We start from the raw sequence: 23,224 nt of genomic DNA on the forward strand, positions 1-23,224 counted from the left end.
GCGAGGGGAAACATTCTGACAATGTCTGAGTTAACGGTCCCCGGCATTTAATTATTGTATTTTCCTCGTCTGAAGTTCAGTCTTGGAAATCGGAACACTCGCGCGATGGGTTACAATAATTAAGCTCATGAGTTCAGAGCCTGTATGGAATTAGAGAGAAATAGCGACTTATGTCGTCTAAGCGAATATTTCAACTTTTGGAGGACATTATGTAAAGGGGTTGGGAGCCACGCGGTGGGTGGGGGGGGGGGGGGTCGGGAAGTGCCGCGGGCAGCGCTGCGGGCCTGAGAAGCGCCGCGAAAAAAAAAAAAAAAAGTTGGCTGATTTGGACACTTTGAAAATAAACTATTTTTTGAACAAAATCAAATTGCCACCTTCTATGTAAAGTGATGTTTTAGATTATAAATACCTTATATTAAGTTTAAAATCGACTGCTTTCAGAATATCAATAGTTGTGGGGGGAACAGTGAATTAACCAAATGCTACCATGTGCATACTACTAAGCGCTGACTTTAAATAATAATCCAAATTTTAAAAACAGTAGGGATGATTTGGACACTGAAAATAAACTATTTTGTTCCTTTATAGGTTGGAGCATGGGTCCCTTATTCACCATCGTCGTCGGATGAAGGAGAGGAAGAACTCGCGTCTACGGAATTTCATGTCATTCAGGACAATTCACATATCAATGAATGGGATGGTATTGTTAATTCCGATGAAATGCCTTTTAATATTAGTAATGTTCTAAGTAATTATTTCAATGCAGAACCTAGCACAGTTGAGCAAGGTTATGTTTCTAGTTCAGAGGGGGACTTGCCATTGCTAAGTCCAAACACCTTACAAATTTTAGAGGATTTTACTGGGCACCCTCCTCTATCCCCCACTGATTACCTACTTCCACTTCAAACAACAGAAGTGGAGCATTCACATAGCCCAAAAGGGGGAACACATCAGCTCGCGGATGGATTTCACCAACTGGAATCCATCCCTCTACCCCGAGTTGGTGAAACGTCAAGCCCCCAACCAATTATTAATGTTAAAATCAGAGACGGGGAGTTATTTGATATCCAGGGGGGAGTTCCCAGGTCCTATAGTTTATTGCGTTGAAACTGATAGTGGAGATGAAAAGCAGGCGTGTAAAGGGGTGCCTACACACTTTGTAAAGAGCACTTTCAACATGAGCGTGTACAGAGACTGTGTAGAAAGTAGCCTAGTGCCGAGAGCAAAAGTGCTTGCAATTTGCTCTCTACAGTATAGAAATTATACTGTGAGAGTGGAAAAGAATGCAATGTCATGTATATCCGACAAAGTCTATGTGCTCGAGAATGGTGTGAGTTTCCTACTTCATGGCCACTACCGTATTTCAGAATGAGTTGAATGCATAGACTATCGTAATCAACTTAGTCAGGATAAATTAACCTAACCTGACTAACCAACTAACCCAACCACTCAACCCGTTCATAAATTAACTAATCTAACCTCAACTAACCCAACCACTAACCTGCAGTGACGACAGCTATTGTATTGTTTTTCCAACGCGGCTCCGGGGGGGGCCTTCCCACGGCCAGCTCCCAGGGGGGGGGACCCCACCTTTAAATTCATAATGTTCATCTGTGCCAGTTCATATTCCAAGTGTATTTTGTTGTTGTATAGAAAAGTGTTGATGTTGTTGTACAGAAAAGTGTTTAAAGACAATAAGTGTTGATGGACAAAAGTGTTGTTGTTGTACAGAAAAGTGTTTAAATACGATAAGTGTTCTTGCTGTTGATGGACAAAAAGAGTTTTTATCTTTATTTTACATAAAGTGTTATCATTGTTCATGTTGAACAAATATTTGTTTTCATATTGCCGAAATAAATGCTGCCATGAAATATTGTTTTTGTTGTTCTTGTTAACGTACTACATAGATCAATGGGGAAAACTACTACTTATTCATTGGACACGTATGATTTACAATTAGTTATAGTCCGACAGTAGTCAGCAACATGTATCAATTTTAAACACCCTTCAGATCGTTTCTGTGTGGACCCTCAATGTCAGGGAAAACAACACTTTTAGCTAAAATAATTCAAAATTGCGATAAAATGTTTTTGGAAAAGCCGAAAAAAATCTACTACTGCTATAGTATTTGGCAGGAGTCCTATGATAAAATAAAAGCTATTGCAACATCCATACCAATACAATTCATAAGAGGACTTGATGTTTTCAATAGTATTGAATCGAACTCGTGGCTGATTATTGATGATTTGGCTGAATCCATTGAACAGTTCTCACAGGAAATGCTACAACTGTTCACTGTCCAATCTCATCATGAACACATTTCCATAACCCTAGTTCTACACAATTTGTTTCATCAGAGCAAATGTATCCGAACCCTTGATTTGTATTGTACTATCTATATTATCTATCGAGTCGTGCAGGTTTAGATCTAGCGAAAAAAAAGACAAAAAAAGAAAAAACCACGCGCTACCAAAATTATTTTTTCATCGTAAAAACAGGCGACAATCAAGCCCTAACGGAAAAATTTTATGGTTATTAATAAGAGCACGCCCGATGATCTACGTGTAGTCACTGACATTTTCGACAAAGAAATTACAGTATATCTTCCAGTGAACAGTAAAAAAGGCTATTAGTTGCCATTATGACACTGAAGAAACTACACGAACAACGGCATTTATTTTCCGTTTTAAGCACTTCAAAACCCTTGCTTAGGAAGGCTATACTCAAACATGGTGTTGACAATGATTTCATTAATCTAATATCTGAAATTTGTTTAAATTTAAATGAGGGTAATGTTCAACTGCAAGAAGGTGTTAGACAACAGACAAAGCAACATGGTTCCACTGTACGTGCGTTGGATTTTAAAAACAATGTAAAACAATTTAAAAGAACACGGCTCCTTCAAGCAGGCAGTAGCTTTTTCACACTTTTACTGCCAATAATTGCAGGTCTTGTAAACAGTTATCTCTAGAGAATGGCTAAACCTTATAAATTGAAACTATTTGAACTGGTCCTTTCGCGCGTCGAACATTTTGAAGACAATCTAAGGGAGTGTACTAATGATGAAAATATTGCCGATGACAAAAAAAATATTTTGCTTCAAGATGTGTTGCGACCTATGGACAGACATAAACCACATCGTGAGAGACCCACCGCCGTCCCCGATCACTCTAAGCAGGCAACATCACCTAAAGATTTTGCACAATCAAAGGAGAAGGAATTGAATTCGATTTTATCAAGAATTGGAAACCTATTGCCCGTGACCTATCGAGAACAGAGTAAAAGAGTATTATCTTATCTCATATTGGAAACTGGTGATCAAGTTCAAGTCGACAGCACAGGGAAACGAATTATAATTCAGGGAAAAAGTTATAATCTAGTTGATTTAATTTGTGATATGGTGACGAATCGTAAAGGACTTTTATCCTTTGAAAATAATCTATACACCTTTCTAAGTGTATCAAACTTCCCCAAAAGTCTTATTGGCAATAAGCAAATTTTAAAGAAACTAAGAGAATATAGTCCACCAACAACGCCAACATCATTTAAAAAAGAAGAAGATTCAATATTTGAAAATACTAGCATCACAGATTTTACAACAAATGTGGCTGCTATTCAAAAGCGAAGACGAATTGATTCACCCTCCAGTGTGCAAAAGGGGAGTGGACATTACACTACGTCTTTGCGCTCAAAATGGATGAAGTTCTGAAAGGTGTTTATGAAAATATTGGTGAAGTGGGAAGTTTCAGTTCTCCCAAAACGCTTTCTAAAGCAGTCTCTGGCGCCACATTGAAAAATGCAAAAGAACATACTGAGAATGAGCCAAGGTAACACACTACTCCGATATCGCTTACTTTACGCAAATCAATATTGATGAACTAAAGCCTTTTCCCCTTTGTATATAGTGCAAACGGATATTATAATTCTAGATACAATTCAACAGCGTCACAATTTGCCCTATAAACATATTCTGGTGACAATCAGTGTCTATAGTCGCTATGCCTATGCCATTCCATTACGGTTAAAGAGTGGTGTTGAAGTTGCTCGCGCCATTGAAAGTATTCTTGAACAGGATTCGTATAGAAAAATTCAATTAGATCTTGGCAGTAAATTTCTTAATCCCCATCTGCAAGACGTTCTTTCGAAATATAATACAACACTTTATCATAGTCACAGCCCGATAAAGGCTGCATTGGCTGAACGATTAATAAGAACGATTCGTCTATTAATTTCAAGATATTGTACACTGAAAAATACACCGGCTTTTATTCATGATTTAGATAAAATCATGCAGATATACAACCATCGACCACATCGATCTCTGTCCAACTCTAGCCCTCGAGATGTTCATTACAGTGAAAATACATTTGATGCTTTTCTAAAACAATACTCCAATGGCAATGAGAAGAAAAAGAAGAAATTCAATGTTGGTGATACTTTTCGAATTAGGAGAACCACCAATATTTTTGAAAACGGGAATTATTTATGGAGTACCGAACTTTTTAAAGTGTCCCCAATCCTGGATACCGAACCCGAAACATATTAAATACGAGACATCAAAGACGATAAGATTCTCGGCGGTTCTTATGAATATGAACTGCAAAAAGTTAGAAACACTAGCGAAATTTATCAAACTGAAAAGATATTAAAGAGTCGTACTCGTAGGGGCAAGAAACAGTTACTTGTCCGCCCTCTAGGATACAACTTAGATTTTGATTTTTGGGTTAGTGCTGAAAACATTAACAAGATCCAATGATTTCTATGTGACATTCGTGTCCCACTTTTCTGTTCCTCTCTATAATGGTCTGAGTAAAACAAGTGATATTCGGACAAAACTTTCCCCCACCATCAAATTCGATGGAAAATATGAAGTGGCTCTTGTCGATTGTGTTCTAAAAAATAGCTATGACATCCTGAGAAGGGATCGTGAATACGAAATAAAAATTAGACCCCATGATTGGCCACTCATTAGCGATCAACATGATGATTGGCCACTCGTTAACGATCGGGAAAAAATTCAAAAGATCAATTCGTCTGGATATCCATATGTTGTATTACCTTACGAAGAGCTCACATGTGTAAATGATTTATGTCGTACTATCAATAAAAGAATTTCCGCTCGTAAAAAAGGAGCTTTTCATTTCAACTATTCAAAGGATGAGGGCGAGATCTACATTATTTCACCTATTGCCAATGAAAAGGTCATTCTCAATGATAATCTGAAGGATGTTCTTGGGTTTAAGCCCAATATAATCAACGGTAAAAGTGCCGGAAACACTAATTTCATTTTTGCTGACTACCCGCCTGCCTTCTCCACGGACATTTGTATATTTCTCTACGCCTCATTTGTGGAAACATCTCGGGTTGGTAATTCAAATGTCCCCTCCTACGAGTTCTTGAACGAAAAACCAATCGAGAACATATTCACCACTACAATATAAAGCATCTTCAATATATTCCCGTAAACACTTCCTATTTGGAACTCTGTCAGTTAACACTAAGAACTGAATTGGGCGATCCCATAGCAATTTCAAAAGGTTTGGCTGTAATTACATGTCATTTTCGCCCCATCCTTCAACAAGATGTCTAATAGAAAAGTGGCATTCACTTGTCCTGATATTGACTGCTATGTTAATATTCTTGGCCCAAGACAACAGGGCAATGGAATGGACTATTACAAAGGTTACTCGCCAATATCTGGCTACGGTTTTGGCAGTTGGTTTACTAGGCTGTTTCGCTCTTCACTACCGATGACTAGAAAATATCTTGTACCGGCTGCAACAGATTTTGCGTCCTCTACACTATACGATTGGGGCTCTGGCAAGGATTTTAAAAAAAGTACTTCGGAAAATCTTAGGTCCAGTGCGCGAACCCTTGGCGAGAAATTAAAACAAAATGGTAAAGGTTTAAAAAGGTCAAGAAACAGCGCATCACTCATCAGTCTCTACTCAGATCGGAAACAAAAGACATCACCCCTCTTGTCAAAGAAAAGAAGGAAAAAGCCGACACGTAGTGTAACCAGAAGGCCCAGGAAGAAAATTGTTAGATCGAAACTAGATTTCTTCTCCTAAGATTTCCTACCTGCCATATAAGCATTCTCAACCTTCAAGCACCGCCTTATTGAATCTATTCAATGCTGAAAATGTTGATGTGAGTGTCAAGCATGGGTCCTATGAACAATTTTATCCACTACAACCCCTCTCTGATAATATCCACTTTCAAATTTTTTCCAAAGAAGACGAATTTTTGGACATGTCTTCAACATTTATAGATTTACAAATAGAAGTCCAGAAATCCAATAATACAAAGCCAGTACGGGTCAATGGAATATCCTATGAAAATTGTATATTACATAATTTATTTCGTCAAATCAGTGTCTACATCAATAGCACGCTGGTGAGCACAAGCACCAATCTCTCAATTTATACAAGCTATATGCACTTCATGCTGATGACACCCAAGTCGTATATGGAATTGAGAGGCGGCTCCAATAGATAGGAGTATATTACTAATACTGATAGAACAGATGCACTTAAAAATGCTACAACTAGTGAATTACATCTAGTTGGAAAAATATATCATGAAATATTTAATATACCCCAATGGCTGCCGCCCAATGTTAAAGTGGATATAAAACTGACGCTTGCACCATCCAATTTCATATTGAGAAAGGAACTTGCTGCCAATCCCGATGTAAGTCTCTCCCTCACCACGGCAATACTTCATGTACGCAAACAGCAGGTTATGAGTTCTGTTGCTTTGGCCGTGGAAAAACTGAGAGCCAATGGAAATAATATTAAACTTCTTGTTCTTCATACAATCACCAATCAACGTCATATTGCCATGGGGTTACGCACCTTCACCGATTCATCCTTTATCAGTGGCGAAATCCCCTCGAAACTTGCATTGGCATTTGTAAAAAGCGCTAGTGCAATAGGATCGTGGACTGAATGTCTGAATAAATTGGAAATGTTTGGAATTTCATCTCTTGTGTGAAAAGTAATCGGCATCCCACTCTACAATCCATCCTTTGATAAATCCTGTAGAGCATTCTTTGAGTTGACCAAACAAACTCTAGATCACGATTCACAACTATTTGAAAATGTTATAACCGAAGATAAGTTTGCTAAAACACTTAGTATCATTGCATTGGATTTGTCTGGCACACAGGATATGAGTATACTACGTACGGGGACTGTGCGTCTAGAGTGTACATTTGCCGACCCATTGGCTGAGAGTATTGCACTAATCTCACTAAATCAATATGAAACCTATTGGGAAATCACTCCCGAAGGCAGTGTTCTACTAGACTTGGCACCATGAACACCAGTCAAATAGTCAATGAATTTAATATGGACCCATATATGTCACAGTAAAACTCATAGTGCCTACCGTTAGACGATCTTGGGGAAATTTATAGCGTCAGCAATACCTTTATTATTGTTAATAGCAGTCCGTCGACTGTGTTGATGGATCATTAGCTATGCACCTATCAAACAATGGAGAAAATTGAATTTTTTGATCGTCTTGGCCTACCCTATACATTTTACACACCCCACATCAGCAAATATATTGAGAGCAGTGGGAAAACTATTATTCAAAATCGGAAGAGGGTGCAGGATCTAACGACTAAAAGCTGTGGCTTCCATGCACTACTATATTTTGTGGTCCGATGTCGTGGTTATGCTTACAAGCAGTTTCTCCATATTTATAGTGACAATCCACGTCTGAACGACTTTCTAGTGGAAAATATCCTCTCAGACCTATACAGCATTGATTTCAGTGCCCTAAGAGTAAAGTGCTTAAAAAATGTTTTTGAATTTATTTATTAATAAAATGTATATATATACCAATGTATTTAAATCTTCACTTTTAGATTTCTTCATCGGTGCACAGGCAACGGTCGTGAATCACTTATGCTGGTAAATCATTTGGATTCAATGTAAATTGATCTTGATTGATTGCAAAGTCAGTGTCACTTTTTCTACAGTATAATGTAACTTCACTCTTGTCATATCTATTTTTATAGTCAATGATACCATTTTCATTCATATTATGAAATTCAAGAGTTTCAATCTGTCTATTTGAAGCAATATCACATATAGTGTTTTCAAGTGGTGAATCACATTCGGTAACTGCCAAATAAAAATCACTTGGTTTATAGTCAGAGCAGGCAGTGTCGTCACAGCGATGACGTAGAAAGCAAATTATCTTGTTACCCCAACAGTTGAATCGTAGACCAGATTCCTCTTCCCAGAATAATTTAAATCCACGACGATACCAATCTCGTAGAAATAAACTAAAATCACGTTTAAGATTCTTTCCAATCATAGCAGGGTAAGTATTCTCCCACTGATAACAATTGTCATAGTGACAATTAGAGCGCAGATGCCTTCTAAAATGAGAGTCACAAATATCTTCAAGACATGAATTACATCCTTTAATTTGTAGTGCATAACCTCTGTGTAATTTATAAAGATTACATATTTTACGATTTTTACTATAGTCATTAATAATTGTACAATTCTCACATTGAGTCTAACTGCCAAGAGTGTGCATGCACAATGGACATGTATAGAACATTTTTAGTTTCCGATGCCAACTATCTCACAGCTAAAACGAAACTGATCGTCCTCGCTCCATAAATTCAATGAGGGGAAAGGGGAGAGGAGTGACTCTGTGACGTTCCCTCTTTCGAGTGGTGGAGCCATCTACATTGAATCCATTGGCAATGTTTTCAAAAATATATCCACAATATGATTCCGCCTTGTTCCAATTAATATATCTATAAATTGAGTATATGCACTTTAATCAAATTTTAAAAGTTTCATACAATAATCCAATGGGGGAGAATCAGTTTTTATTATATTTTCAAGTGTTCCTTGAGTGACTTTCCCACGTTGAAGAGATACCTCGAGAAAATCATCATCTAAAATCAAATGTTTTTCCATAAACACTAGATTTGATCTAATTCTCTCTTTCTCAAATTTATTAATTTTTGAGTCCTTTCACTCTGACTGCTGACTCTAGACTGCCCCTGATTCGTTAGTCCTGACCAGAAAAGAAAGGGAGCATTTTCGATTTCGAAACAATTTTATTGAATAATTACAACAACATCAAAAATACATAGCATGTACAATCAACGATACAGTTTATTTTCTTCGATTTGTTTCGATAATGCACTTAAATCACATTATAGGCTCTTCACGTGTGCTATATCTACTTATGCGGCAAAACATAATTGATTTACTATTTCAAACTTGCTAAAAGTTATCCCATATCTTGCACGTATTGCATCCCATTGCAGACGAAGCCGTGATCCTTTCGTGATTTCCACCGCAATGCTTGGTGCTCTTGCATTATTATCCTAAACTCCCCTATCAACTTCTAATAGGGCGAACATTCCAATCGCCATCAACACGAACATATATCCAAATGACTAAAGCCAAAACTGTTCTTCTCACTCCTTTGAATTCTATTCACAGACTAATAAAACTTTGGCAAAAATCCTTTCCTTATATTCCCTCCGCCGCTAATATGTAAGCAAGCCCTCTGATTGGCTGAGAAGGAAACACGTGATCTAACTGTTTCCTATTTCTGGATCATAACATTTGCCTCGAGCATACAACAACAACAACAACAAATACTGTTTCCTATTTCTGGATCATAACATTTGCCTCGAGCATACAACAACAAATACTATTTCCTATTTCTAGATCATAACATTTTCCCCTAGCATACACTTACAACAACAAATATGGTTTCCTGGATCATAACATTCTCCCCTAGCGGGCACTTGGCCAAAAACACCCCTGGAGAAAGAGGTCGATTACGCAATCATTCTCCCTAATGACTCTATGCCCATATATGGTGTTCGTCTCGGAGTCAATAAGGCATCTCTACTATTCTTACGGACGAATTTTGGTAGTATAGCTATTAAGATTACTTCATTTTTTGTTCTTTAAAACAGTTCGTGGTAACGAACTGTAAGTAAGGAGCGACCCGGCTCAATAGTAACCGAAACTCTATAAAACGGAATTTTGATACAAGTAGACACACCAAAAGAATCGGATTTTTATGCTAATTTCAAATACATAAGTTTCATCCAATTTAGTTAAACCCATCAAAAGTTACGAGCCTGAAAAATTTGCCCTATTTTCAAAAAAAGGGGGAAAAGCCCCTTAAAAGTGATACAATCTGGATGAAAATCAAACCATCATATTCAGCGTAACAGAGAATCCTATTGTAGATATTTCAAGCTCCTATCTGCAAAATGTAGAATTTTGTATTTTTTTTCTAGCGAAAGATCACGGATGCGTGTTTTTTTTTTTTTTTCAGGGGTGATCGTATCGATCCAGTAGTCCTAGAATATCGTGAGAGGGCAGATTTGAACGAAAATTAAAATTTCTAGTACCCTTTTTAAGTCACCAAAAAAATTAAGAGGGCAGCTTGGCCCCCTCCCATGCTCATTTTTTCCCAAAGTCACCCAATCAAAATTTCGAGCCATTTTGTTCAGCATAGTCGAAAATATAATAAATATGTCTTTGAGGATGACTTATTCCCCCAAAGTTCCCAGGGCAAGGGATGCAAGCTATGAACTTTGCCCATTGTTTACATATAGTATTGGTTATTGGTAGCCTCAGTATACAGACGTTTTCAGGAGGGATTTTGCTTCTGGTGGGGGGGGGGGTTAAAGGAGGGGGTTACGTGGAAGATCTTTCAATTTAGGATGTTTCCTTGGGGGAAGGGAAATGTCTATGAAGGGGGGGTCGGATTTCCCAGCATTATTAAAAAAACGATCAGAAATTAAATAAAAAAACAGTTTTTTCAACTGAAAGTAAGGAGTTCGAATTTTGTTCGAATCACAAATCCCTGAATCACAAAGGCCGTTTAATTAGAATATATAGCTCTTTTGAAAGTACTAAAAAAAACTTTAGCTCATAGAACGAGGTATTGACTAGCGGGCGAACCCCCTCATATGCGTAATAATTTCTGTTCGTTTTTAAGTTTTAATGTTGCTCCTACTTTCAGTTGAAAAAACTTGTTTTTTTTAAAATTAATTCTAACTGAGGCTGATCACAGTTTATTGATGTCGCATCACATACTTCCATCGGTTCATTTGCCCTAATAAAAATAATTAAGTCGGTAAAACAGTGGCGCGAGGACATAATATACATCACTAGTTTTTACCGTCTGAAGTACCTGTAATTGTATTGACTACGTGATTTCCCAGGAACAAATGTACAATTATGCGGAATTGCTTCCTCAACGACCGGAAAGTTCAACATATAGTTTTTCATACCTTTTAAATCGATTTGCTATCTCAGAATTTTCAATATCGATAGTAATTCAGATAGTAATATCGATAGTAATATCATAATAGTAATATCGATAGTAAGTCAGACAGTAATATCGATAGAAATTCAGATAGTAATATCGATATGTTTGAATTTTTTTGGTACACTTTAAACAACTGGACCATATAAAAATTTTTTTTGTTATACAAATTGTGGGTACTTATTAACTAAAACAAACAAACCCAAGAAGTGATGTTAGGTTATATAATAACATAATTTGGGATATATATTTGCAAATTAGGGGGCGGGATAAAGTGTTTGGACAGTGCTCCAAGCCTACTCAATTTAGGGAAATGATTTCTTGCGGTAGAAGTTCCTTTGAGAAAATGTGTGTAGGCCCTCATAAATAAACCTGTAGAATGGGCACCTACGGTCAAGGCCGTTTCCAGGGGGAGGTTTTTCAGGGGGTTTGAAAAACCTCTTGTCATCTACTTAGGTGCATTATTAGTTTTTGAAGTTTTTGAAAACCCACCCCCCGAGAATTTTCACAGATATATATATATATATATATATATATATATATATATATATATATATATATATATATATATATATATATATATATATATATATATACATATATATATATATATATAATTTATCTGTAGTGCCAAGTTTAAAAACAAAGACCATGCATGAAAACTCAGTAGAAAATAAGCAGAAGAAGAATAAATTCTCCACATAGGTCATATTGGCTTTTTCTACAATTAGCCATATCTTGATGCCTGCAACTACTTGATTTTACTTCAAAATCAACGGCTACAATTATAAGCTGTCAAACCCCCTACCCCCCGGATACGGCCTTGAGTTCGGGTTGTTCTTCGCTTTCGGTTTGTTGCTGCGAATTGTTTGATTCAAGGATCTTCTAAATGCGGGAGAGGCTACTTTTCCCTAATTTTCTACTAGTTCCTGTTTTCTACTTTCAAGTTTAATATTCGTATAACATTAGCACAATAATCATCCTTGAGAAAGTACATCCCTCCAGATATTGATTTCTTAGGACCATCGGTTCGTTAGGATCACCCCTTAGAATCAAAAAAAGAAGAAAAAAACGCATCTCTGATCTTTCTTCTGGGAGAAAATATGAAGTACTACATTTTATAGGTAAAGTTTTCTTACTCAGGAACGTGTAAACACTCTCTTATAAGAATGTGTAAAATATCCACAGTAGGGTTTTCTCTAAGATGCTGAATGTAAGGGTGTGATTTTCATTAAGATTACTTGCCTCTTTTGGCTTTTTCTCCATATCTCAAAAAACAATTTTTTTGAAATATGACATATTCAAAAAAAAAAATTTTTAAATATGTGGAAAAATAGATTTTTCCCCATATTTCAAAATTTTCTCGGGTTCGTAGCGTTGGACGTATAGTATTAAACTTAATGAGTTTCATATATTTAAAATCAGCTTAAAGATCCAATTCTTTTTGTGTATTATTATCAAAATTCTTTTTTAGGGTTTTGGTTTCTATTGACCCGAGTTGCCCCTTCATTGCAGTTCCTTACCACAAACTGTTTGATTCTGCAATATATATTCTACATGTGTTTTGGAATATAGGTATAATATTCCAGAATCCCCTCTTTTCTTCATTTTTTTAGTTGTCTTAATTTCTCTTTGGCTGCTCAATTTTACACGTGAAGAGAATTTCTCAGCGGAATTATCCCGGGGATTCTCAGCAGGTTGAATTTTTCGGGCGCGGATTTTTCAGTGGAAGGATGATATTGTGGGGGAGTTTTCTGCGGGGTGAATTTTCAGAGGGGGAAATTTTCCAGGGAAAATTTTCCGTACCCCAGCATTATACGGGTATTATTGAATAAAAAAAAACGTTTTAAAAAAGAATTTTTTTCAAAGAAAAGTAAAGAGCTGCATTACATCAAAGACCAGCAAAACCATAGTTCAAATTTTTCCCCAACAAAACAGTTATCAACGAATAAATGAGACCCAAAAGGAACAAAAATGACAAAGAATAATCAAGTCAAGCTTCATATAAACAGAAATTACCACAAACAGGAACAGAGCTTACTTCTAAGCCTTCGAAAAACCTGGGCATCACTTACACTTTACTATAAGATATTTTATTTCGGGCAGTACTTTTTGTATTTATTATAACATTAACAAAATAAATACTTTATAAGAAAATCTTAAGAAATGGACTAAAAAGGGGAAAATAAAATTTTGGGTTCTAAGGAATACTTTTGATATACATACTTCAAAATTTTCGGAGTATTTTGAATGTTGTGAACTCGTTTACTCAAACTTGTAAAAATTTTCTAAAAAGTTAAACGTAGTGCGCATTTTCAGTCAACTACCTATTGATATTTTTAAATTTTTAAATATATAGCATTCAAGCATAATTTTATGAATGCTGTGGATGACAAATCCACAGTTCTTTAGGTATGTAAAATCATAATTTTTAGATACTACCATAATTGACCATATCATTAAAGATATCTAGTGAAAGTTGACTGACTGTTTAGTATACAATAACATTCATTCCTGGTTGTCTGAGCAATTTTGATTTAGTAAAGTTAAAAGAGAAAAAGCCTTTAAAATAAATTTGGAATATATTATTGGCCAAACGTCCTTTAGTGATCTCATGCATGTTAAAATGCATTGCATGATTTTCATCGAGACCACACTCCTTATTGGGGGAGTTTAATTTCTATTTCTAAAATTATGCATTATTTCACATTTTGCAAAAAAAATAATAAATTTCACATGTTTAGAATCAGCATAAATAACTCATCTTGCTGCTGCGTATACTTTAACCAAATTTGGTTTTTAAGAGCTATGGCTTTTATCGACAATTATTGCTCTTTACCTACAATTTGTTACAATATACTGTTTGGGCTCTCTTAAATTTGAGACATGCAAGTACTCCCTTATCCAACCCTTTTTTTTGCATTCAAGTTTAATATTTGTATAGCAATGCTTTGAAATTGGAAATTATTAATTAAAAAGTACATCCTTTCAAATATTTATTTGGAGAGGGGAGGTTCTGAAATATTAAAAGTGAATTATAGTGTTTTTGTTCCCAAGATTTCCAATGTGAGTTCTTCTAAAAAAAATAGGTACTGGTGCATTAGATGGTCACTTTTATATACTATGCAAGGAATCCAGTCACGAAAAACCCGCCAGACTAGTTATTTCACAATAGAGGTCTCTTGACGTGGAATGGAAAGAGTAGTTTTCATTGCGTTTACGATATTTAAACTGTTGTTTTTTGGGGTTTCGGGGGGGGAAGGTACCTAAGTTAGGCTAGGTTATGTAATTTAATATATGGTATGCTTTATCCACCCGCCCCACCTAATGTGCAAATACATAGCCCAAATTTGTTTCTAAACTATCATATATTCATCCTATTTTATTTTATTTCATTAGCATTAACCAAACTTGACTTTTTAGAAGTGACCATCTAATGCACCAGTACCAAAAAATAATGTACCAACGCAATCCATGAATACCAGCAGGGGAAGTGCAGGGCGTCAATGCCCCGTAGGCAATAAGAAGACATTGAAAGTGTTAATAACTATGAAAATGAGAAACATTCCCATTTAATTTCGATAAAAAAAACTCCTGGTCACACTTTCCCCTCTCCTTCCTGGGAAACTTTTGCTGTTACTCCTGGGAAACTGGGAAACCCTCCTGGGAAACTCATGCTCATTACTTTGGCTGGGTGAGCTTAAATTTAATGAATTCTACATATTTAGCATCATAAGAAAATCTAGTTTTGTTACGTATTAAATAAAAAAACAAGTTTTTTTAGCTGAAAGTAAGGAGCGACATTAAAACTTAGAACGAACAGAAATTATTCCGTATATGAAAGGGGCTGTCCCCAACCTCAACGCTCTTTACGCTAAAGTTTTTTATTGTTTTAAAAAATAAAGTTGTGAGACAGAGTCAAACTTTAGCGTAAAGAGTGAGGCGTTGAGGAGGGGACAGCCCCTTTCATATACGGAATAATTTATGATCGTTTGAAGTTTTAATGTCGCTCCTTACTTTCAGTTAAAAAAAACTTGTTTTTTTATTTAATTTTTGAACGTTTTTGAATAAATGCAGGTTTTGATCTTGGCTCACCGTATATAAATAATTAAAACAAAATTTTCATATTAATTTACTTTTTTTTGGTTAAATGGCTTTCTAGAAAGTTCTTTAATTTTATTTACGAACGTTTTTATTAGTAATAAATATACGTAACTTACGAATTAACTTCCGTAACGAACTTCTATATTCGTGTATTTTTAATACGTATATTAGGGGGTTCGCCCCCTAGTCAATACCTTGCTCTTTAAGCTAAAATTCGAATTTTGTTCCAATTCTTTAAAAATGACCCCTTAATAACAAAGGCCGTTAATTAGTATAAATAGCTCTTATGAAAGTACTAAAAAATCTTTGGCTTAAAGAGCGATGTATTGACTAGGGGGTGAACCCAATCATATATGTAATATTTTCTGTTCGTTTAAAGTTTTGATGTTTCTGCTGTTGCAGTTTAAAAACTTATTTTTTTTATATTTAATATCTGATCTTTTTTTAATAATGCTGGGAAGTCCGGCGTTCCCTTCATAGCAATGTCCCTTCCCCCATGAAAACTTCCTTCATGGAAAGATCCTCCCACATAACCCCGCCCCACCCCCCCCACCCCCATTACCAGGAAAAATCTCACCTTAAAACGTCTGTATACTTCCCAATAACCAATACTATATTTTAACATTGGGTAAAGTTCATAACTTTCAGCCCTCTTCCCAGGAACTTCGGAGGATTAAGTCATCCTAAAATATATAGTTATAATATTTTCGACCATGCTGAATAAAATGGCTATCTCAAAATTTTGATCAGGAGACTTTGGGAAAACATTGAGCGTGGAGGGGGCCTACTTGCCCTCCATTTTTTCGGTCACTTAAAAAGGGCACTTGAGCTTATAATTTCCATTCCAATGAGCCCTCCCATGATATTCTAGGATCACTGGGTCAATACGATCACCCCTGGGAAAAAAAAATAAAATAAACACGCACCCGTGATCTTTCTTCTGGCAAAAAATGCAAAATTCCACATTTTTGTAGATAGGAGCTTGAAACCCCTGCAGTAGGGTTCTCTGATACGCGGAATATGATGGTGTGATTTTCATTAAGGTTCTATAATTTTTAGGGGGCCTTTCCCCCGTTTTTTGGAAATCAGCCAAATTTTCTCAGGCGCGTAACTTTTGATGAGTAGAATTAAATGAAACTTATATATTTGAAATCAGCATTAAAATCTGATTCTTTTGATGTATCTAGTTGTATCAAAATACCGTTTTCTAGAGTGTCGGTTACCATTGAGCCGGGTCGCTCCTTACTTACAGTTCGTTACCACGAACTGTTTGATAAATAATATATATAACAAACTTTTAGAATTTCGTTTACTATTAGTTCAAGTCGGTCCTGACTCACAATTTGTTGCGACGAACTGTTTGATTGAAAAGGAAGCGTCAAGCGTTTTTAAGATAATACCAGTCACTACAGCTTGACATGGTTGCCATAAGGAAGGGACTGGAGGGTCAATGGTCCCCTTGATGGAAACGAAGACAATAAAAGATTTACTTTGATATTTTGTGTATTTGCCTCTCATTGTCCTTGGACCTATTTACAACCAAGCTTTAATGAACAAATTGTTCTTATTAACACAAGTGACATGCTCTCATTTATCATTTTTAAATAAAAAAACAAGTTTTTTAAACTGAAAGTAAGGAGCGACATTAAAACTTAAAACCAACAGAAATTATTCCGTATATGAAAGGGGCTGCCCCCTCCTGAACGCCTCGCTCTTTACGCTAAAGTGTTTTATTGTTTTAAAAAATAAAGTTATGAGACAGAGTCAAACTTTAGCGTAAGAGCGAGGTGTTGAGGAGGGGACAGCCCCTTTCATATACGGAATAATTTCTGTTCGTTTTAAGTTTTAATGTCGCTCCTTACTTTCAGTTTAAAAAACTTGTTTTTTTTAATTTAATTTCTGATCGTTTTTTAGTTAATGCAGCTTTTATTTTGGCTCACCGTCATTGAATAAGTAAACAAAATTTGCATAAGAATTTTACTCTACTTTTGCTAAATGGCTGTCTCTAAATTTGGTTCTGACGTAATTTACAAATTAACTTACGTAACGAACTTCTATATTCGTATATTTTTCTTCTGGCAAAAAATACGTTGCAGATATAGTTGCAGATTTTTGCTCATATGAGCTTGAAACCTATGTAATAGGGTTTTCTGATACGCTGAATCTGACGGTGGGATTTTCATTAAAATTTTTTCACTTGTAGGGGATGTTTCCTCCCTCTTTAAAAAATCAGGTAAATTTTCTCAGGCTCGTAGCCTTTGATGAGTAATACTAAACTTAATAAAATTTATATATTTAGAATCAGCATTATAAGCCCATTATTTTGATACATTTATTGACATCAAAATTCCGTTTTTAAAAGTTTCGATTACTATTGAGCCGCAAGAGCGGATCCAGGATTTTTTTTCGAGGGGGGGGGGTTTACTAATTTTTTACTCAGTTTTTGACTAATTTTACTGATTTTTACCAAGGTTTTACTAATTTTCGACTTATTTTCGACTCGGTCAAAAATTTCGGGGGGGGGGGGGGGTTCAAACCGGGTAACCCCCCCCCCAGGATACGGCCGTGTTCAGCCGTATCGCTTTTTTTTTGTTTTTTTTACGTATATGTTATTACGTATATGAGGCGGTTCTCCCCTTAGTCAATACCACGCTCTTTACGTTAAAAGTTAAAAAAAAATTTAATTCACAAACCCCTGAATCACAAAGGCCGTTTAATTAGAATGGATAGCTCTTTTGAAAGCACTAAAAAAAAACTCTAGCGTAAAGAGCGAGGTATTGTATTGGGGGAGAACCCCCTCATATACGTAATAATTTCTGTTCGTTTTAAGTTTTAATGTTGCTTCTTACTTTCAGTTGAAAAAACTTGTTTTTTTTTAATTTAATTTCTGATTGTTTTTTAAATAATGCATGGAAATCCGGCACACCCTTCATAGAAATGTCCCTTACCCCAAAGAAACAGCCTCCACGGAAAGATTCTCCCGAGTAACTCCCTCCTCAAGCCCCCCCCCCCCCCCCAGACAAAAATCCTTCCTGAAAATGTCTGTATACTTCCCAATAACCAATACAATATGTAAGCAATGGGCAAAGTTTATATCTTGCAGCCCTTCCCCTGGGAACTGTGGGGGATTAAGTCATCCTAAAAGACATATTTAGTAGATTTTCGACTATGCTGAACAAAATGGCTATCTCAAAATTTTAATTGGGTGTCTTTGAGAAAAAATGTGCGTGGGAGGGGCCTAGTTACCCTCAATTTTTTAGAGTGCACGCATCGTGATCTTTCTTCGAGCAAAAAATGCAAATTTCCACCTTTTTGCAGATAGGAGCGTGAAACTTCTTTAATAGGGTTCTCTGATAAGCTGAATGTGATGGTGTAATTTTCGTTTAAGTTAATTAAAAATGCAAAATTCCACATTTTTGCAGATAGGAGTTTGAAGCTTATTTAATAATGTTCGGTGACAAGCTGAATCTGATGGTGTGAATTTCGTTAAAGTTAATTAAAAAAAATTGCAATTAAAACAAAATTTTATTGTTTAAAAACAAAAATGAGTTGTGAGTAAGTCAAACTTTAGCGTAAGGAGCGAGGCGTTGAGGAGGGGACAGCCCCTTTCATATACAGAATGATTTCAGTTCATTTTGAGTTTTAACGTCGTTCCTAACTTTCAATTAAAAAAAACCTGTTTTTTTTTATTTCATTTGTGAACGTTTTTTTATTAATGCAGGTTTTGATTTTGGCTCACCGTGCATGAATAATTAAAACGAAATTTGCTTATTAATTTTACTTGTATTTGGTTAAATGGCTTTCTCGAAACTTGTTGAATTTTATTTACGAACGTTTTTATTAGTAATAAATATACGTAACTTACGAATTAACTTACGTAACGAACTTCTATGTTCATATATTTTTAATACGTATATTAGGGGGTTCGCCCCCTAGTCAATACCTCGCTCTTTAAGCTAAAGTTCGAATTTTGTTCCAATTCTTTAAAAATGACCCTTAATCACAAAGGCCGTTAATTAGAATAAATAGCTCTTATGAAAGTACTAAAAAATCTTTGGCTTAAAGAGCGAGGCATTGACTAGAAGGTGAACCCAATCTTATAGCTAATATTTTTTGGTTCGTTTTAAGTTTTGATGTTGCTCCTTACTTTCAGTTGAAAAACTTGTTTTTTTATATTTAATTTCTGATTTTTTTTTTTTAAATAATGATGGGAAATCCGGCGCCCCCTTCATAGCAATGTCCCTTCCCCCATGAAAACTTCCTCCATGAAAAGATCCTCCCATATAATTCCGACCCACCCCCACCCCCAACTACCAGATAAAATTCCCCCTGAAAACGTCTGTATACTTCCCAATAACCAATACTATATGTTAACATTGGGTAAAGTTCATAACTTTCAGCCCTCCCCCTGGGGGCTTCGAGGGATTAAGTCATCCTAAAAGACATAGTTATAATATCCTCGACCATGCTGAACAAAATGGCTATCTCAAAATTTTGATCGGGTGACTTTGGGAAAAAAATGAGCGTGGGAGGGTGCCTAGTTGCCCTCCATTTTTTTTATCACTTAAAAAGGGCACTAGAACGTTTAATTTCCGTTCCAATGAGCCCTCCCACGATATTCTAGGACCACTGGGTCGATACGATCACCCCTGGGGAAAAGAAAAAAACAACAAATAAACACGTATCCGTGATCTTTGTTCTGGCAAAAAATGGAAAATTCCACTTTTTTGTAGATAGGAGCTTGAAACCTCTACAGAAGGGTTCTCTGATATTCTGAATATGATGGTGTGAATTTCATTAAGGTTCTATAATATTTAGGGGGTCTTTTCCCCTTTTTTCAAAAATCAGCCAAATTTTCTTAAGCATGTAACTTTTGATGGGTAGAACTAAACTTGATGAAACTTATATATTTGAAATCAGAATTAAAATGTGATTCTTTTGATGTATCTATTGGTATCAAAATTCCGTTTTTTAGAGTTTCGGTTACCATTGAGCCGGGTTACTCCTTACTTACAGTTCGTTACCACGAACTGTTTGACAACCACGTCCATTCATTGAACCCCCTGGTAAAATTTATCCCCTGAGAAAAGGACCTTGCAAAAGTTCCTTGCAAAAGGACCAATTATACTACATATTGTGGCATATAAGATTTTAACTTCCCAGCTATAATCTTTAATTTGTTTTGCTTTTTCTTTAATCTATAATTAATGTTTTTTTTTCAATTTAGGTGAGGCTATTCAATATCAATTTAAGAACTGAAGGTACCAAACAAAATGGTGCTCCTTCCGTATTCACAAATTTGGCCTCATTGCCAGATCGTTATTTAATTAGTATGGCAAATATGCATGATATTTCAATGAATTAACCGTATAATCTTGGACTACGAGAAAAACTGGTCTCTCTAAGAACACAACAGTGAAAACCAGCTGAAGTAGGCCTATTTTCAACAACGAAATGGAAGTGAGCGACGAATACTTCCTCGACAATTATACGGACTATAGCGACCCTTGTAATTGTACTTTAAAAAGCAATGCTACTGACGATATTTATGAATTTTTGGAATGTTGTCTCATGCCCCGAAGAATACAAACTGCAATTTTAATACCGGTGACAGTTGTATATGTTGTGATATTTATTTGTGGCATGCTTGGAAATATTTCAGTATGTGTTGTCATTATTAAAAGCAGTTCTTTGCATACAGCAACCAATTTCTATCTGTTCTCACTAGCAATTTCGGATCTAATGCTTTTGCTTTTTGGTAAGTTAACTTTATTCTCCTCAAACCAATATTTGTTAGGTCGCAAGGATATCAGTGTTAAATGAGACCAAAATTATTAACAACAAAACAAAGATTGTGTTTTACCCAGGTTTACTATTATTGGCTAGACTTACCAGGTATCAGTGTCAAGTGAGATTCGACCTTGGTGTTGAAATGAGACCAAAATTAACAACAACAAAGCAAAGATTGTATTTATAATTAACTTTCAAGTGGTCATTAATATAACCATCTTGCAAAATTTACTACGGATGGCTAGACTCACCAGGATGATTAATTTACAAAAACAAATTCTGTTTAACTAAAGACTAAAAACGACATTTTTATTTTACTTTTTTTATCGCAAAAAGCAAAGATTGTGTTTTCGATTAACTTTCAAGAGATTATCAATATAACAATAATGCCAAAATTTACTATTGTTGGCTAGACTTACATGGAATTACTACATCAAATTAAGTTTTTCCTGAAGACTAAATATGGAATTTTTATTTTACTTTATTCACCAAAAAAATGTATTGCTGGTTAACTTTCAACCGAGTATTAATACAATAACACTGTCAAAAAACAGGTGGTTCAATGGGACCAAGTTACCCCAAACTCCAAGATTTTTCTACGGTCCGTCTCTAGGTTTTGGAAAATACCCATTTTTTGTGTTTTCATTGGAAAATGTCTTTTTTTATATTTTTGTTGAAAAATTTAAAAATACCGCAAAATTTTCGTCTGAAATTCAAAAAAGTACGTTTTGTCCCCCTAACTCCCTACATTCTCGCTAATTCACGCTAAGGTTAAAAACTAGTTTCAGTTGAAGTTACCGGGATGATTAAATGGCTGAAACAAATTCCAGTCCAGAAACAAAATGAAAATCGGAGAGAAAACTATCGAAACGGAATGGTACACAGGATCTTCTTTCAGGGGGGAGGGGTGACTGGTTTATCAAAATAGCAGTATATAGTTAGCAGTTTCTTTGTTGCACATAATTTTCAGATACCTCGCTATTCTTCTGTAATTTTTTAGTGACTATATACCTAGAAAGAATTACTTTCTTACTTCAAACTGTCCAAATACTTTACCCCCCAGTGAATACCCCCTGGAAAATACCCCCCCCCCCCTGTGGACAAGAAGGCCTTCCAAATTTGAGAATTTTATTTGATTTTTTTTTGTAATTTCTGTAAGGGGAAGGAGTTTTGTTATTTGTGTATTATGGGCAACTCTCTCAAGTTTACGCTGTGTAAAACTCAAGAACAAAACTGGTTTCTCAAATTTGGGTATTTTCCAGGTATTTTCCGGGGGGGGATATTTCCTCGGGGGGGGGGGGGGGTGTTTTCCGCGGGGCTGAGGGTATTTTTTGGGGGCATTTTCTGCGGGGGAGTATATTCCGGGGGTAGGGTATTTTCCAGGGGTGTGTTTTCCGTGGGGAGATATTTTCCGCGGAGGGTATTTTCTGGGGGGTATTTTCCCGGGAGGAGGGTATTTTCCGCGGGGGTATTTTCCGGGGGTATTCGCCCGGGGGGTAAACGCCGGCCACCGAAATTTCGTATATGAATTCTGGCAAAGTCACCCAGCGTAAAATTTCCTCTGAAAATTTCACCCCCTGGAAACTATCCTCTCCATTGAAAATTCTCCCAGCAGAAAATTCGTCCTCCCCTCCCTACCCGAAAAATGTGCGCATACTTCCCAATAACAAATAAAACAATTGACAAATTTTACACCTTTCCCTGGGGGCTCTAGGGGGTCATTTTATATCTAAAGACATAAATATTTGACCTTTCGACTATGCTGAACAAGAAAGCTATCTCAAAATTTTGCCTAGTTGTTCTCCAATTTTTGGCCAGTTAATAAGGGCACTAGAACTCTTAATTTCCGTTTGAATGAACCCTCTCTTAATATTTTAAAACTACTAGGTTGATGCGATCATCCCTGGGAAAACAACAACAACAAAAAACAGATAAACACGCATCTTTCTTCTGGCAAAAAATTCCACATTTTTGCAGATAGGAGCTTGAAACC

General features: G+C 36.0%; 1 protein-coding gene across 1 annotated transcript in view; it reads left to right on the forward strand.

The window, feature by feature from the left end:
* LOC148940782 (pyrokinin-1 receptor-like) overlaps positions 1–23,224 on the forward strand; it is a 42,220-nt gene that overhangs the window by 13,284 nt on the left and 5,712 nt on the right. Inside the window, exon 2 of the mRNA XM_089105073.1 lies at positions 20,669–21,199. Coding sequence (XP_088961199.1) covers positions 20,896–21,199 — 304 coding nt within the window. The 5' untranslated portion in view covers positions 20,669–20,895. The remainder of the gene's footprint in view (positions 1–20,668; positions 21,200–23,224) is intronic.

This window comes from Artemia sp. Qi Xiang Cuo, chromosome 19 (assembly GCF_049724085.1).
Source record: "Artemia sp. Qi Xiang Cuo chromosome 19, ASM4972408v1, whole genome shotgun sequence".
NCBI classification, from domain to species: domain Eukaryota; kingdom Metazoa; phylum Arthropoda; class Branchiopoda; order Anostraca; family Artemiidae; genus Artemia; species Artemia sp. Qi Xiang Cuo.